Consider the following 14,210-nt stretch of genomic DNA (forward strand, 5'->3'; position numbering starts at 1 on the left):
TGTCAAAAAGAACAGGCATAACAGAGAATTTCTTACATATTTTTATTTATTTTTACATTCTTTGATGGAATTTTTATGCAACTATTATGCCACGATCTATGATACACAATGAAAATGGAAACCTGCCATTTACCACTTAAATTTCTATGTTTATTTTGTTTCCTACCTCTGCATATACTGTGGCATAAGTGCATTTATCAGTTTTCATGCAGCACTGGCCTGCCTTATGCAGACTGAGAATACAATAAACGGTGCCAGCAGTATTTAGATGCATTCAATTCTTGCCACAAAAACACGGACTCATAAAAGCATTAAAATATTTTGGGTGATGGTTACTGCCTATCAGCTTAATGCTTTCAGCTGTAGAAATGGACAGGAGGCAACCTTTGCTGGTGTCAACTGCAGTGTCTTCCAAGTTCATTAGGTTTCAAAAGACTGAACTAACTTCAGTGTTTCAGTGACAGAAAAGCCCAATGCAACTAGTCTAAATTAAAAGGATGCTACTGCTTTTCATAAATATTAGACCAAGTTTGGTTCTGGAACCCGTGGTAAGTAACTTACCACACCACTTTATGCTCTGGCAGAAGAATTTGTTTTATTTTATTTTCTTTTTACCATCTTGCTGTCTCCAGGCCAAGTGAAGGAACAGCATGAGGTACACATCCCTTTTTGGTAACCTACTTGTACTAGTACTAGATGATCATAACTCAAAGTTTTTAATAAAGCTTTTTATTTTGACAAGATAAGAAACTTTTCAGCATCACTTGACTCATTGCATCAGGCATAAACTGTCAAGCCTTATTATATCACAACCAATATAGCAACAGCAGGGTAAAACTTACTGCCGGGAACACAAGCATGTCCCAAGAGCATGCTCAGGACAGGGAATTGGAGATGGGGGTGAAGTTTCATCCATGTGTTTTCCAGTCACTTGTGCACAACCCTCAGGCACTGCAGGGGCACAGGGTCTTCCTGCAGACAGTTACTTTTTCCTACTTCAACACAGGCACGGCCATTCCTCTGCTTCCTGTTACGCCACTTCTTTCCTTAACTGTGCAGTTCCCTTTGCCATCCAGCAGAAAGAAGAGAGGAAGTCTCCTGCCACTACATAGCCTAGAGTGTTGCAGAAACCTGCAGTCACGAGGCTCACCCAGCCCCAAGCTCTCCTGGGGCAGATGGAACAGGACTTCTGACATTAGATCTTATATTAACAGAGGAGAAGTAAGCTGTATCCCTCCTCCTTCTGGCACTGCAGAGGAAGCATAAGCAGCAGCAGTATGAGACCACCCTGCTACACACTGCCGCCAATGAAGCCAAGCACTCTCTCCCCAGAAGAAAAACAACCCCTGCTGTTCCCTGCCACAGAACCTCTGCTCATGGACCCACTGTACCTCGGCTGCCTGGCACAGGGCCAGCTCTTAGAGGCAGTTACTTTTTATGTCCATACTGAAAGCATGTGGCAATTGATTGACAGGTAAACACAAAGGACAAAAAAAATCAATTACTTCTTGTACAAAAACACGGCATGTGCTTTTGGTGAATCAGTAACTGTTGCTTGCCCACCTTCCTCACCATAAAAACGGATGATTAAATCAGGAGCAGGTACTTCAGTTTAATTAATATCAGCAAGGAAATTTGAGGCAGGGATAAGCACTAGACAAAGCAGAGAACCCAAGACTTGCTGACAAACACAGATTTCTCATCCAAATACAGCCTTTTTACAGGCGCTACCATGTCAAATCAGGTAGCCCAGGGAGTGGGAGCAATTGGTGCTATCACCTCTTACTTCGAAGGCATTTATCCAGCAGTTGGCTTCTGCGAACTTCAGCTGATAACTAATTGCTGTCAGCTGTGGTCAGTGCCATTGTGTTCAGTGCCACTGTGGTGCCTCCATCTTATACCTAAATAATCTACACCACTTTTTTTAATTACCCACAGTTTACTAACTTTGTAATCTTCACTCCCTATTTCTAGCCTCCTCCTCACGTCACCAGGCTACCTTACCATCTCTTCCCAATACCCACACCCTGTGCATTTCCCTACCAAAATCACCTATAGGTGTGATGGTAGCACCCTTTGCTTTTCGGTTTCATTACTCCTCTCCAATATATCTAGAATTAACTGTCAATCATTGTTCTGGAACAATGCATCTTATTTCCTTAGTGGCTTCCTCTCTTCTTTTTCAGGGATATGCACAGTTGCATCATGTTTTCCATGCCTGTTCTACTTACTTAGAGCAATTAGACACTGTCCACAGTCTGAGATCAGAGCCTCACTGAGCTATCCATCCTTGGATAGGAGACTCCTTGTCCCAAAGAGTTCCCAATCTAAATAGACAAATGACAAAAAATGGTGGAAGTTGGATTTTTTTTTTCTTACAAACTGGGGAGCAAGGTGCAGTGTAATGAAGTCAGCTGCTGAATCCTTATGTAATTTCCAGTATTTTTGCCATTCACTTTTAATTCCTTTTTGGATGCCATGGTTTGAGACAGTACTGGAATGGAGATGAGTTGGTGCCCTGCAGTTAGAATGTCTTTCCCTCAAAGGCCTCCAGGTTGAAAGCTGTATCCAAAAACCTTCTGAGCGACACCAGATGCGTGTTCTTGTTGCCTGTGGCAGCTGCAGCAGCAGGCTCTCGGCCAACATACCTTTGTGACAAAAATAATTGGGCAGAGAAATGAGGTAAGAAGAGAAATTATTTTGACACTAACAAGCACATGAACATGCTGCTAAATGCATTTAAGTTAACTTGGCAGATTTGAACATTTTATCATCAATCTTTCTTAAATAAAAATATAATCAAATCTAATTTGTACCATCAGTTATACCTTCCAGTCAGCTTCCACCTCTTTCCCCCTCACTGCATCTTCTCCCCCATCCCTCCCACGGCAGACAGCTACACTGTCTCATAATTAGATAACTTGCTTTTGGCAATAAAGACTCTTATTCCTTCAACAGCTGTATGTGCAGATTTGAGAGTCAATCATCTAAAATAAATGCAAAGGTATCTGACTAGACTGAGCTCTTGCAACCACTATTTTCTCCAAAAATGTGAAATGTGGAGTGAAATTCTCAGAAAAGACAGATTCTTAGACAAGAATAAAGAAAAAGCCAGGAGAGCTAAGCACTGTGCTAAGTGGCAATAAATACAGAGCTAGTTGCTGCTGATTTTCTTTTAGATCTACAAGGAGGAACAAGATACACGTTATGTATTTGAGAAACAGTTGCCTAGACTTTTCCCTCCTTCACCCGAGAACCCCAACTCAGAGAGTTTTTTGATTTGTGGGGAACCTGCCTTCCCCATAAATAAAATCCTCAAGTCAAAAACCTGACAAACAAATCAGGCCAGGAGAAAGAGCAACTGTTTAAAGTCTCATACCATATGGGTCGTGTGTGGTTCACAATAGTGCGGAAACGAGGTTTGACATAATCATAATATCCACTGTTTTTGTGTTCCTCCTGACACCAAACTAGGTCAGCACCTGGATACTTTTCAAGCTCTTCTTTGAGCAAGTCAAATGGGAATGGTGAGATCTGGAAAGAGACGTTAATAACTCACAAAGCTTTCTCTTACATGGTTTTAGCACATGGTAGTATAACTATTGCATATTGCAACCAACGATTAGTACTAATTAGTACCACACTAATTTAATAGCCATATGTTTGTTAAGGTGATTCATATTTTTTCAATTGTTTTCATGCTGTCAGAAGTGAATACACACATATTTTATTGTTTCACAGATATGAACAGAAGTAACTTATAGCCCGTATCTCCTGCATTCCTACAAGTTTTTCTAGTAAAGTAGCTGCCACAATACAAGGCCATAATTAGGGTATGACAATATAGCTGCCAAGTGTTATTTACAACACCTAAACCCAACAGATTGGGTATGTAAATTTAAGGTGTCATCATGCTGTAACATTTTTTTTGTTGTTATCTTGTTCTGAAAAACTCACCAAGCATTCTTTATCTCATTGTCCACTACTTCTCCACAAAGCCACAAGGATTAAATGATGTCTTGTCAGTTCTTTAAGAATGCCAGCTATCACCATCATTTCTGGCAAGTGCCATCTTTAAAAGCATAGCAACCCCTTGCTGAAAGTCTCCCCAAAGATCCTGTCTTCTGAGGGTCAGAGAGCTCACCTGCTCAAGTCTGGTTATAGCTACTTGTTTCTCCAAGTCTTGATTCTTTCTCTCTTTCACAAGATCATAGTACACTTTTCCTGTGCAGAAAATCACTCGCTTGACCTCATGTGGTGCATGAGCTGCCAATCCATTCTCAGGAATCACACGTTGAAAAGTGGTACCTAATTAGAGCAAAAATTAGAAAAGTGCTCTCAGTGGAACAAAGCAGCACAAGAAACTGTCCTTTACTGAGCAATCAGCAGGCTGCGATGGTCATGGTGTTCTGTTACCTCCCTGTTGTCACAACTTTTCAGATCAGCAGTTCTTCTCAGACAGTTCACAAGAATTTAAAAGACTGACAATAATCCATTCTTCACACTTAAAAGGAAGAAATATATTAACAGTGAATTCCTTTTTAGCTTTGTGTTGTGCATTACACCTTCAATTTTAAGTTATAGAATCATGGAATCAGAGAATATACTGAGTTGGAAGGGATCCACAAGGATCACCAAGTTAACTCCTGGCTCTGCACAGGACCCCCAAAAATCAAATCATTTGCCTGAGAGTGTTGTCCAAATGCTTCTTGAACTCCAGCGGGCTTGCTGCCATGACCACTTCCCTAGGAAGCCTGTTCCGGTGTCCAACCAACTGCTCCGTGAAGAACTTTTTCCTAATATCCAGCCTGAACCTCCCCTGTCACAGCTTCATGCCATTAAAGCTGATGGGATAGCTCACCTTTGCTTACAGTTTTATTCAGAGATCTACCTGAAATATTTTTTCTTCTTTCCAAGATGATATCAACCATGTATCAACCATGTAACAGCAACACGATTACAAAATTTTAGAAGTTTATACATAAAAGCAGAGCACATATTCATAATGAAACTAAATATGGTAACTGTAGGAATACTTACAAAAGCACACACGCAACTGATGTATATTTATGTGATTTAAACCTCTGTTTGAGAGCTAAAACAGCATTAGCCAAAGAAAGAATTAGTATAGTACTGAGCCATACGTATAAGTGCTAAGATATAATTTCAGATGCATGTCTTGACTGCTAGTTATCTTTTCCCTGTGATATCATCTCCCATGAGAACAATTTGCTTGGGATATATGAAACTGGAAAGAATGAAAGCCAGTAGTCTTGCACTGGCAGGAAGAGGGACTCGATGGTCTAAAAGATCCTTTTCTTTGCTCCTTTCTGTGATTGATTAGACATATTCCCACATTAACCAGCTGGAAGGCAGCAGACAGTGGCATGACCTCCCAGTCTGAATCAGCACACCCACTTACCAGAAGAATAAGCTACTGCTTGAAGAACAATTTATCTTGGGGGTAGAAAAGCAGCAACACAAACATATGAAAGAGGAACTGATTTATGTCAGAATTACCCTGTCTCAGTGAACAGCAGAATTCATCATTAAAAAAAAACTGAATCTGTGCTTCATTGGGTCAGCTGGCTCAGCTTTTAGTTAAAAACAAAGCAAAAAGAGTCAGCTCAGAGTCAGCAGTACTTTACTTCTCGCTGTCATCTTCAGCAGGAACATGAAGGTATGTCAGAATTGGATGTTAACTGGGAATTTTGGCTGCTATTGAGGATTAGCCTGAAGTAAATGGGGCTCCCAAGACTTAAAGAGACAAATCACAATCCCTATAAAATTTCTAATCTGACTCATTCTAAAAAGCTTTTAAGCAGTAATCAAAACCCACAAATTTCTTTGCTTGAGAAGCAAACTTTACTCACTCACAATAAGGAAACATTGCAACGTTTATGCATGTTTATATACTGTAACACACTTTTAAAAACCTGAGCCATCATTCTCTGCTGACAGCAATCAAGACCCTAGCTAGAACTTGAAACAGACCACCACACCCATGCACATTTGCTCACTCTGAACAACCACTTTAATCATTTACTACGTTTCACTGCATTTCCTTATGCCACTCTAATACATTCTAGCCAGTGCATGGCGAGACCAATTCCTCCCTTTTTGCAGTTACATCTGCAGCTGCTATGTGATCTGGTGGTGCTGATGGCACACCAACAGCAGCTATGGGCAGTAGGGTACAGATCTGAACTCACTGTTTCACTCGTCTTACTTTAGATCACTGGTGTGACATGGCAGTCCCAGAACTGAGTACTGTAATAAGGAAATGAGATCTTTGTTCTTCCAAACGGGCACAGTGTGATTACAACCCATCCTTCACATTTATGGATACAGTACAAAAAGCAATTCAAGTTTTTAAATGAAGGGAAAAAGAGCACGGGGACCTAATGCTAAGGAGAACATCCCTATAGAGAAGGGAATGCACTTTCCACAGCCTTTGAGATTAATGTCCGGTTACAAGACAACCTGTTAAAATCAAGAATCTGTATTTGAATGCAGACTTCAGCCAAATTCCAAGCTAGGTCTTGTTACAACAGTTCTGCACAAATTGAGCCAAAGGACAAGGCAAACTCCCTAGAACAGTTTCTTTTCTTCGCACTTCCAATTTGATGTGTGACTTGGTATAGCTCATTATTTGTTCGTAGTATTTTAAGATGACCTACCAGACACCATTTCATCAAAACTGGATTTAGCTTCTGGATGCCTCAGCAGTGACTTGGGTGTCAAAACGATGAGCTGTAAAACAGAAGTTTTTCCAGCACTCAGGAGCAGCTTTATCTACATTATTATATGCAATATTTTTTAACAGTCTTCATACAAAACCCACAAACTAAAAATGCTATAGATCTAATTAAAGTGAATAACAAACACAGTAAATTGGAATTTTTTTCTGTTTTGAAAGCCTATGAAGTTTCATAATTGTTCGAAAGATTTGGTTAATTCATTCCCTATAAAGGTTCTCAAAAAGCATTACTTTATGCTCCCCTTTAAGAACAAAATCAAAGCACTACGAACCACTAAAATATCCAATAGTTTTATCTTAGTATTCAAGTTATAGAGGAGCCAAATGGCTTCAAAGGTTAACATAGAGCTTTCTCCAAAAATCCACGCGTTTCAGCACCTACGTCTGAAATCAGCTAGCATCTGAAAGAATTCACAGCAATTGCTTTCAAAAGGAAGAAACAACAGCAACACTACACAATTTTAGCATTAAATAAGGTCTAAAAAAGGATAAACATCTCAGAGTGATGGAGCACTTTGGTCAACTCTGCCAACAGAAACCAGCTGGGAAGGTGTATTCTAGGGAAACCCAGCTTGATCTCCCAAGTTTTCTCTTGCCGTACCAGCAGTCACTATTGTAGTTACAGCAAACACCTTAATGCAGTGATGCAAATCACAGTGCCTTACACCATGTAGTTTATCCCAGTTACAACATGAAGAAATTTGCATTTGTGAATTCTTCTTAATGTTGTAGAAGAATATCTCTAAAAGAGGAGAGGGAAAGTGTCTGGCACTGGAGTAGAACCAACATAAGACTCCAGACACAAAGAGCTGGTTTTAAAGACGGCAGTCACTGCCTGTACAAGTACACACGTTTTTGAAGTACCAGCACTTAGACATGCAGATTATAGTTATGTAACCTGTTAGTTGCACAGTGTCTTGTCAAAATCATCTAAAGGTCTCCACAACCAGAAAGAAGTAAAGCTGAAAAACAAGTTTTAGAATTTTAGAGAGAGATGAGTTTTATTCCACCAAATTAGCCACCTTCAAACTCCATTCAATTAAGACTTCACCAGGGATTAACCTTCCTTTCAGCAGTATGACAGATACAAACAAAGATCCCCTCTTCACGTGAGGGTTAATACACCTAGAATAATAGTAACTTTACCGGTTTTCTGAAAGGCAGCAAGATCTGTCTTCTGAGGACATGAAAGTAATTGGCTGGAGTTGAACAATTCACCACAATCCAGTTGCATTCATACAGCTGGGAAACTTCAAACTGCTCACTGAACTCCTGAGAGAGATATTAAAGCCATCAGAAAAATATCTAAAAGACCAGAAAAAAAAGGCTTAAAAGACATCTTTCTATTTCTGACTCTCACCAACTCCCTTTCTCAGAAAACTTAATTAGCAGAGCTCTGTTGAGATTATATTATTAGCTAGGGAAGCGTCTCTACAAAGCATTCTTCTGTTTCTACTTTTTCCTAAAAGCATGAGCAAATAAAGGCAAAAAGCTTCCTTTAATTTCAGCAAGCTTGGAAGTCCAGGAAGGAAGGGTGAGGAGGACTAGCACTTCAGGAGGTATAAGGCACAAAGTAGATCCCCTTTGAAAGTTTCTTAAAACAATTACACTTTTTTTTTTTTTTTGAGTATATCGTTAACTCCCCCCCCCTTTTTTTTTATAGGTGTCCTGCCCTCTTATATTATCTTAATACATAATTTTCATGTTCTACATTTATGTATTTTATAACTACTGTTTTGTTACAAACATACATGAATGCACATAGGGATATAAGTAAGCATATATGCAGGTATAATCTCAGTACAGACTGGTGCAGCATCTAACAATGACATCTAGGTTCATGTCTTGAACTCTTACTTAGCTCGTACGATAGAATTTATAACTTGCTTATTATGTGCAAATAACAGTCCTTAAAAGTAGTCAGTGGAACAGGTCTTTATTCTGCCAGTACACTGACAAAAAACACTTTTAGATGAGGAAGAACATTGATCTGTAACTATCACTACCCCCAAGTTAACAGAATCAGGGCCAAAACTGAAATGCATCCATTTTCTATTTATTTATATATATAAATGGATGGCATTTTCAATTGATGTATAACAGTGCTTCTTAGGAATCTGCAGTGGGGAAGAGGATGCCCCAAATCCTGTAGAGATAAGTACCTTATCTGTAGAAATGAATGATCAAACTCTAAAGGTCTTAACTGAATCAAATTTAGAAATTGCCTTTACTTTCATGCTCCCAGCAGTATAATTTGGGACTACTGCAAAAAGCCAGGAGTAGTTTCACATGGCCTCCTCTAGCAATTTGCTAGAGAAACGTATTTGCAGTATGCACAGCAATATATACAGGCAGAATCACTGGCCCTGAGGAACAGCCATAAAGAGATCATGCAGCCAGAGATTAATTGTATATGATCTCAGCTTTGAAATGAAACAGCCTAGACTGCACAGTTCCATTATTTTTACTGGGATCAACTTAATGTTACACCAACTCTTGAAGCTGAATTTTATCCCACTACACCTAGCCAAAAAAAGTGATTCTGACAAAAAACAAGTAACTTAAGTTTTTTTCTTCTGTGGCAAATAACTGAGTGTTACTCATGGCAATAAAATGATTTCTCAGATGATGAAGCCAACACAACCCAGGTCAAAATAAATCTCCGAGAAGCAAAGAGCAGAAAAAAGGATAGGGCCTTTGACAAATCTACTTACCGGATAAGCATCAGAATCGTCATTGCTCATCTGCAGAAACCTCTCAGGCCTGGCTGATGAATGCTCTGGACCCTGGTAATCGTATAATTTAAAACAACATTAAAAAGCCAAATCAGCACTTAGATATCAGCCTAGGCCACTCACTGCATAAGTGCTTCCTTTCACCCTCACAGCTCTGCACCAGACTGCACACCTGCTCCCCAGACAAAGACATCAGAGCTTGCAGCAGGGAGAAGAGATGAGAGGACATACCACACCACTGGAATTGTCTTCCATAAACTGTTTTCGTAGGAGAAGGTTAGGTTTCACATGATTTTCCAACACTTTTACCTGCAAAAGGGTAGTAGGTCCATCTGGACACAACAACGACCTTGCTAATGCAGGGCAAAATGGTTCAGGAGGAACGTCAGGAGGAGAAACACTGTGTGTCTTAGCATACTGCAGTGTCTCTTACTTTGGGGGAAAACCACACTTGTATGCTAAAAAGAAGCCAATGCAATGTTAACTGCTGACTATTTTTGTAATATTAGCAAAAAATGCAGGCTCAGGACCACTCTCTTACCATCACTCATTGACCAGTACGGGACAAAATAGCCTAAATGAATGCTTCAGCTAAAATGGATCAAAATGCATGTAAACATTACCTGCCAAATCAGCCTACGATTATTGCCTCAAGAGGCGTTTTACACTGTCAAAGTACCGAACACTTACATCTGCTTTCTCACTAGTAGTACCCAAGGTGATTTCTTTTAATGCACAAATATTGTTAGATCCCTTTTATACTAACAAAACGTGCCTGGTGGTCACAGAGAATATCAGGAATAAGAAGTGTAACAGAATGTTGTCTTCCCTCTCACATCCTCATTTGTAATGGATGAGGGAAAGCTGTGAGGAGTCAGAGAACACAGTGTGCTTTTTTTATTTATCGCTAATGCTGGCAGCCTTTGCTTGTTCAAGTGACAGTTACTGTTGGGAAGGACTTTCATTTTGGAGACAGGCTCAAGGTATTTTAACCTTAAGACATGAACTATTACACCTCTCAAATCTCTCCATGGCTCCTAAGCTAATGATGTTTACAAAGAGCTTTTCTCTTTATATGTCTTTGTCTGTCATCATAACTTCCTGTGTTGAAACCTTAATGTACAGTCTCCAAAATCACTCATTATTTTGACAGCTAGTAGTTTACTTTGATTCAACACATGATTGTCTCTGCTTTCAAGTGCAGGATTCACCGTACGCCATGCACTAAGGGAACCCAAAGGAAAAAACAGTTTCTTCACTGGCAACAAATGAGAAACAGAAACAGCCACAAACTGTGCCTTGCACAAGTATTCTCTTGAAGTCTGTCTCCACTTCTGAGATGCAAAATAATCTGGTTAGAAAAGTCTAAGCGCTTGAGAAGAAGCAGCAGCAAAGCCACGCAAAGCTATGGTGCACAGAAACAGCCCAATATTGCAGTACCACTGCTGTACACATCTATTCGCAGTAAATCAAACACTACACTGAGTACAAACTACAAGTGTACAAACACGTTGCTCCACGAGCACACTGAATTGACTAGGCTGGAAGCAGAGATGTCACTAAAAAACAATTACAGGAGAGACACGTGAGGCTTCCCTAACATGCACACACACACGTTGCCCCAGCAACAACCTCGACACAGAGCCTCAATGTTCCCATCCATCTTGGGTTTCTCTGCTGACAATGCCAGTCAGACTGCCAGGGGCTGCTGTGTGGGATGGGGTACGGTTTATTTCTATTGCGACCACTTCTCCAGTGAGACCTATACTGAATCCATTAGCTACTTGCAGATGAGTCCCCACGGAGCCATTCAGCAGCAGAGTCTTTCAATCACAGCCAACTTGCCTGTGAATGCATGACCTAGAGGTGAAGGGATCCATATCCCATTACGAACCCCTCCCCAAATCATTCTGTCCCCACCACTGTAGTTAGAGAGAACAGCACTCCTATAATGGAAAACTCCTCCAGGAAGATAACGGATTTCAGCAGCCTGGTGGGATTCTTAAATACTCCCCAAACACCTGACACTAGCAGCAAAACAAGCGTGTTTCAGAAGAGCTGGGCAAATCTTAGCTGCCAAGTGGCTATGGGAAAAGAAAGATTACTGTATTGTACGTAGCAGAGAAGCAACTCCCCTCAGCTGAGTGCTTCCCTGCAGAGGACCACACTTCCTGCTGAGGGCACATTCAGGCTGTCCCTCCTGATTCATCTGAAAAAAATATATTAATTTATCAAAACTCTTGTGAACTGCATCAGACCTTTCATTCTATACACACAAATGGGAATGGAAAGCCATTCATAAGATATGAATGCACCCCAGCATATCAGGACAGGATTGTAATTGAATGGAAATAAACTGAATTGTTTGTGAGAATGGAAATGATGCAGTTAGTAGCGAAAGGATCGGAGCATTTTTACTGATAGAGATTGCTGCTGTGGCTCACACCATGCTTTTCTTAATAGAAAATTAGAAACATGCATGCATCAATTCATGAACGTCAATGCATTTGAAAAGCAGAAAATTAACCTAGCCTGACACGATGCAAATATAACCTTTAAAAATAATTTAAAATATTTGAAGAACAATTCTACTGCTGGTAAGAACTTCATGAACATTACATGGAAATGGGGAATTTCTTATTATATCACAGTCACCTAATGCCAATGATTTTTGAAGTTTTAAAGTTCTGTATCATTTCATTACAAGTGAATTTAGTGCTGTTTATACAGACATGCTTCATTTAAAATAAAACTGAGCACTGCATGTTTTCTTTTTTATTGTACACTAATAATCTAGCTTTTTAGGGAAAGAAGGCAGTGTCTTATGTGGCTTTGTTTGTTGTTGTGATTTTTTTTGTGTTCACACGCTGCTAGCCAGTAACACATTAAGTTTGTCACATAGCAAGGAAAAAGAGGTGCATACCACTAAGTAGAACACAAAGTTAAGCACTCAAAAATATTTTTCTTGTTCTCACTGATCAATCTGTTCACATTAATTTTTGTAGCACTGAAACAGTCCAACACATAAACAGCATCCTCCCCCCCGACCTTGATATATCACCATGGGATTCCCACGACACCTGTGGATTTCACAGACAGAGCGAGGCACAGTCGTCTGTGTTTCACTCCCACACACCATTCAGTGTACTGGGTCTGGCTGGGGTGGAGTTCACTTTCCCTCAAGTGGCCCCCAGAGCGCTGTGCTCAGCACTTGTAGCCAGAACTGTCCTGCTATCACAGCAGTGTTTTGGCTACTGCTGAGCTGTGCTGGCACAGCACCAGGGCTCCCTCTGGCCTCCCTAGAGCCAGTAGGCTGTGGGTGGGCAAGAGGTGGGGAGGGGACATGACCAGGGCAGCTGACCTAAACCATCCGAAGGGATATTCCACCCCACATGGTGTCACACTCAGAAATAAAAGCTGGGAAAGGGGAAGAAGGGAGGGCTCTCGTTATGAAGACGTCTGTCCTCCCAAACAACCACTAAGTGCATTGAAGCCCGGCTTTCCAAGACATGGCCAAGCATCACTTGCTGTTGAGAAGCAGAGAATAATTCTTTTCTCCCTTTTTACTTCCACGTGGCCTTTACTTGTTTATTCTCTTTTTCCTTTAATTAAATTATCCTTATCTCAACCTATGAGCTTTTTTTTTTCCCCCACCATATTCCTCTCCCCTCCCCTTCGAGAAGAGGGAGTAAGAGTGCAGTGTGGTGGACTTTAGATGGCCCTCGGTGTGGAACCACCGCAGTCAGCAGCCCTTACCATTCCTTCCATGCCATGTGGCAAGAGCAGAACAATCCCATTGTGACGAACCCACTTAGCCTGGCCCGAGCTGATGAACTGGTCTATGATACACTGCGCCGTGTTGTGGAAGTCACCGAACTGCGCCTCCCAGCACACCAGGGCATTCGGACTTGCCATAGCAAAGCCAAGTTCAAAACCTAAGAAGCAGAGAAGTAGGAGAATTAGAAAAGAAACAGACTTGCTGAGAATTCTGTTCATTTCTCATACAAAATTAAATTAAAAGAAAACCAAAATGAGAGCATGAGCTGGATTTTTTTAGCCCTGTTATAAATCAAGCAGTTTTCCGTACTAACATTTTCAACAGAAAGATTAGCAAATAACCTTTTTGCAATATTGACTCCGATCCTTCAGAACTTTCCTCAAACACGTAAATATCATAGGATTATTAAATGAACAATTAAAACACCTCCTCCAGCTCAGAATTCTGTGTGAAGTTTTCCCAAGAGGTCTTTGAGGTAGATACCATCTTCTCCTGTAGAAATCCACTTATGGTCTAGGACTAGCTCAACAACCTAATTGTTAATTTTCTGACTTGCACGGTCCAGCCCAACACCATCAAATTTACCCCCCCACTCACGCAGCAACAAAATTTTTAGTGACATCAATATTGAGTCCTTAGGCAGGATTACAGCCTTCAGATCTTTAAAAAAGCTGGAATGTAAGAGCTGCGTGGAGACACACCGCATGGTAAGCCTTCGACAGGGTTATGGATCCTTTAGGTCTCTGCCTCTGTGGCAGAGATGAGACCTGAAGTGCTCTTTGTGGAGAGGACATCATGCTTCAGCTAATGAAAACAAAGGCATGCTCCTGTCTCTCCGTTCCTTACCACACATCTCAGCCCCTTTCCAGGTGGTTTACAGTGACAGGCAAGTGCAGAAATTTCCCTAACCTTGTGCTGTTTGAACTATGAATTCAAA

At 40.7% G+C, this 14,210-nt stretch overlaps 1 protein-coding gene across 3 annotated transcripts in view; it reads right to left on the minus strand.

The window, feature by feature from the left end:
• Positions 1-28: 28 nt before the first annotated feature.
• The window catches only part of OGDHL (oxoglutarate dehydrogenase L), a 56,902-nt gene continuing 42,720 nt past the window's right edge, over positions 29-14,210 (minus strand). For all 3 annotated transcript variants that reach the window (XM_083845311.1, XM_083845310.1, XM_083845312.1), the window contains exons 17-23: positions 13,252-13,430; positions 9,475-9,546; positions 7,907-8,032; positions 6,681-6,753; positions 4,145-4,308; positions 3,380-3,534; positions 29-2,648 (exon numbers count right to left, since the gene is read on the minus strand). In XM_083845311.1, the coding sequence (XP_083701437.1) occupies positions 2,525-2,648; positions 3,380-3,534; positions 4,145-4,308; positions 6,681-6,753; positions 7,907-8,032; positions 9,475-9,546; positions 13,252-13,430 (893 nt within the window). In that variant the 3' untranslated portion in view covers positions 29-2,524. The remainder of the gene's footprint in view (positions 2,649-3,379; positions 3,535-4,144; positions 4,309-6,680; positions 6,754-7,906; positions 8,033-9,474; positions 9,547-13,251; positions 13,431-14,210) is intronic.

This window comes from Anser anser (assembly GCF_964211835.1).
Source record: "Anser anser genome assembly, chromosome: 7".
Classification (NCBI taxonomy): domain Eukaryota; kingdom Metazoa; phylum Chordata; class Aves; order Anseriformes; family Anatidae; genus Anser; species Anser anser.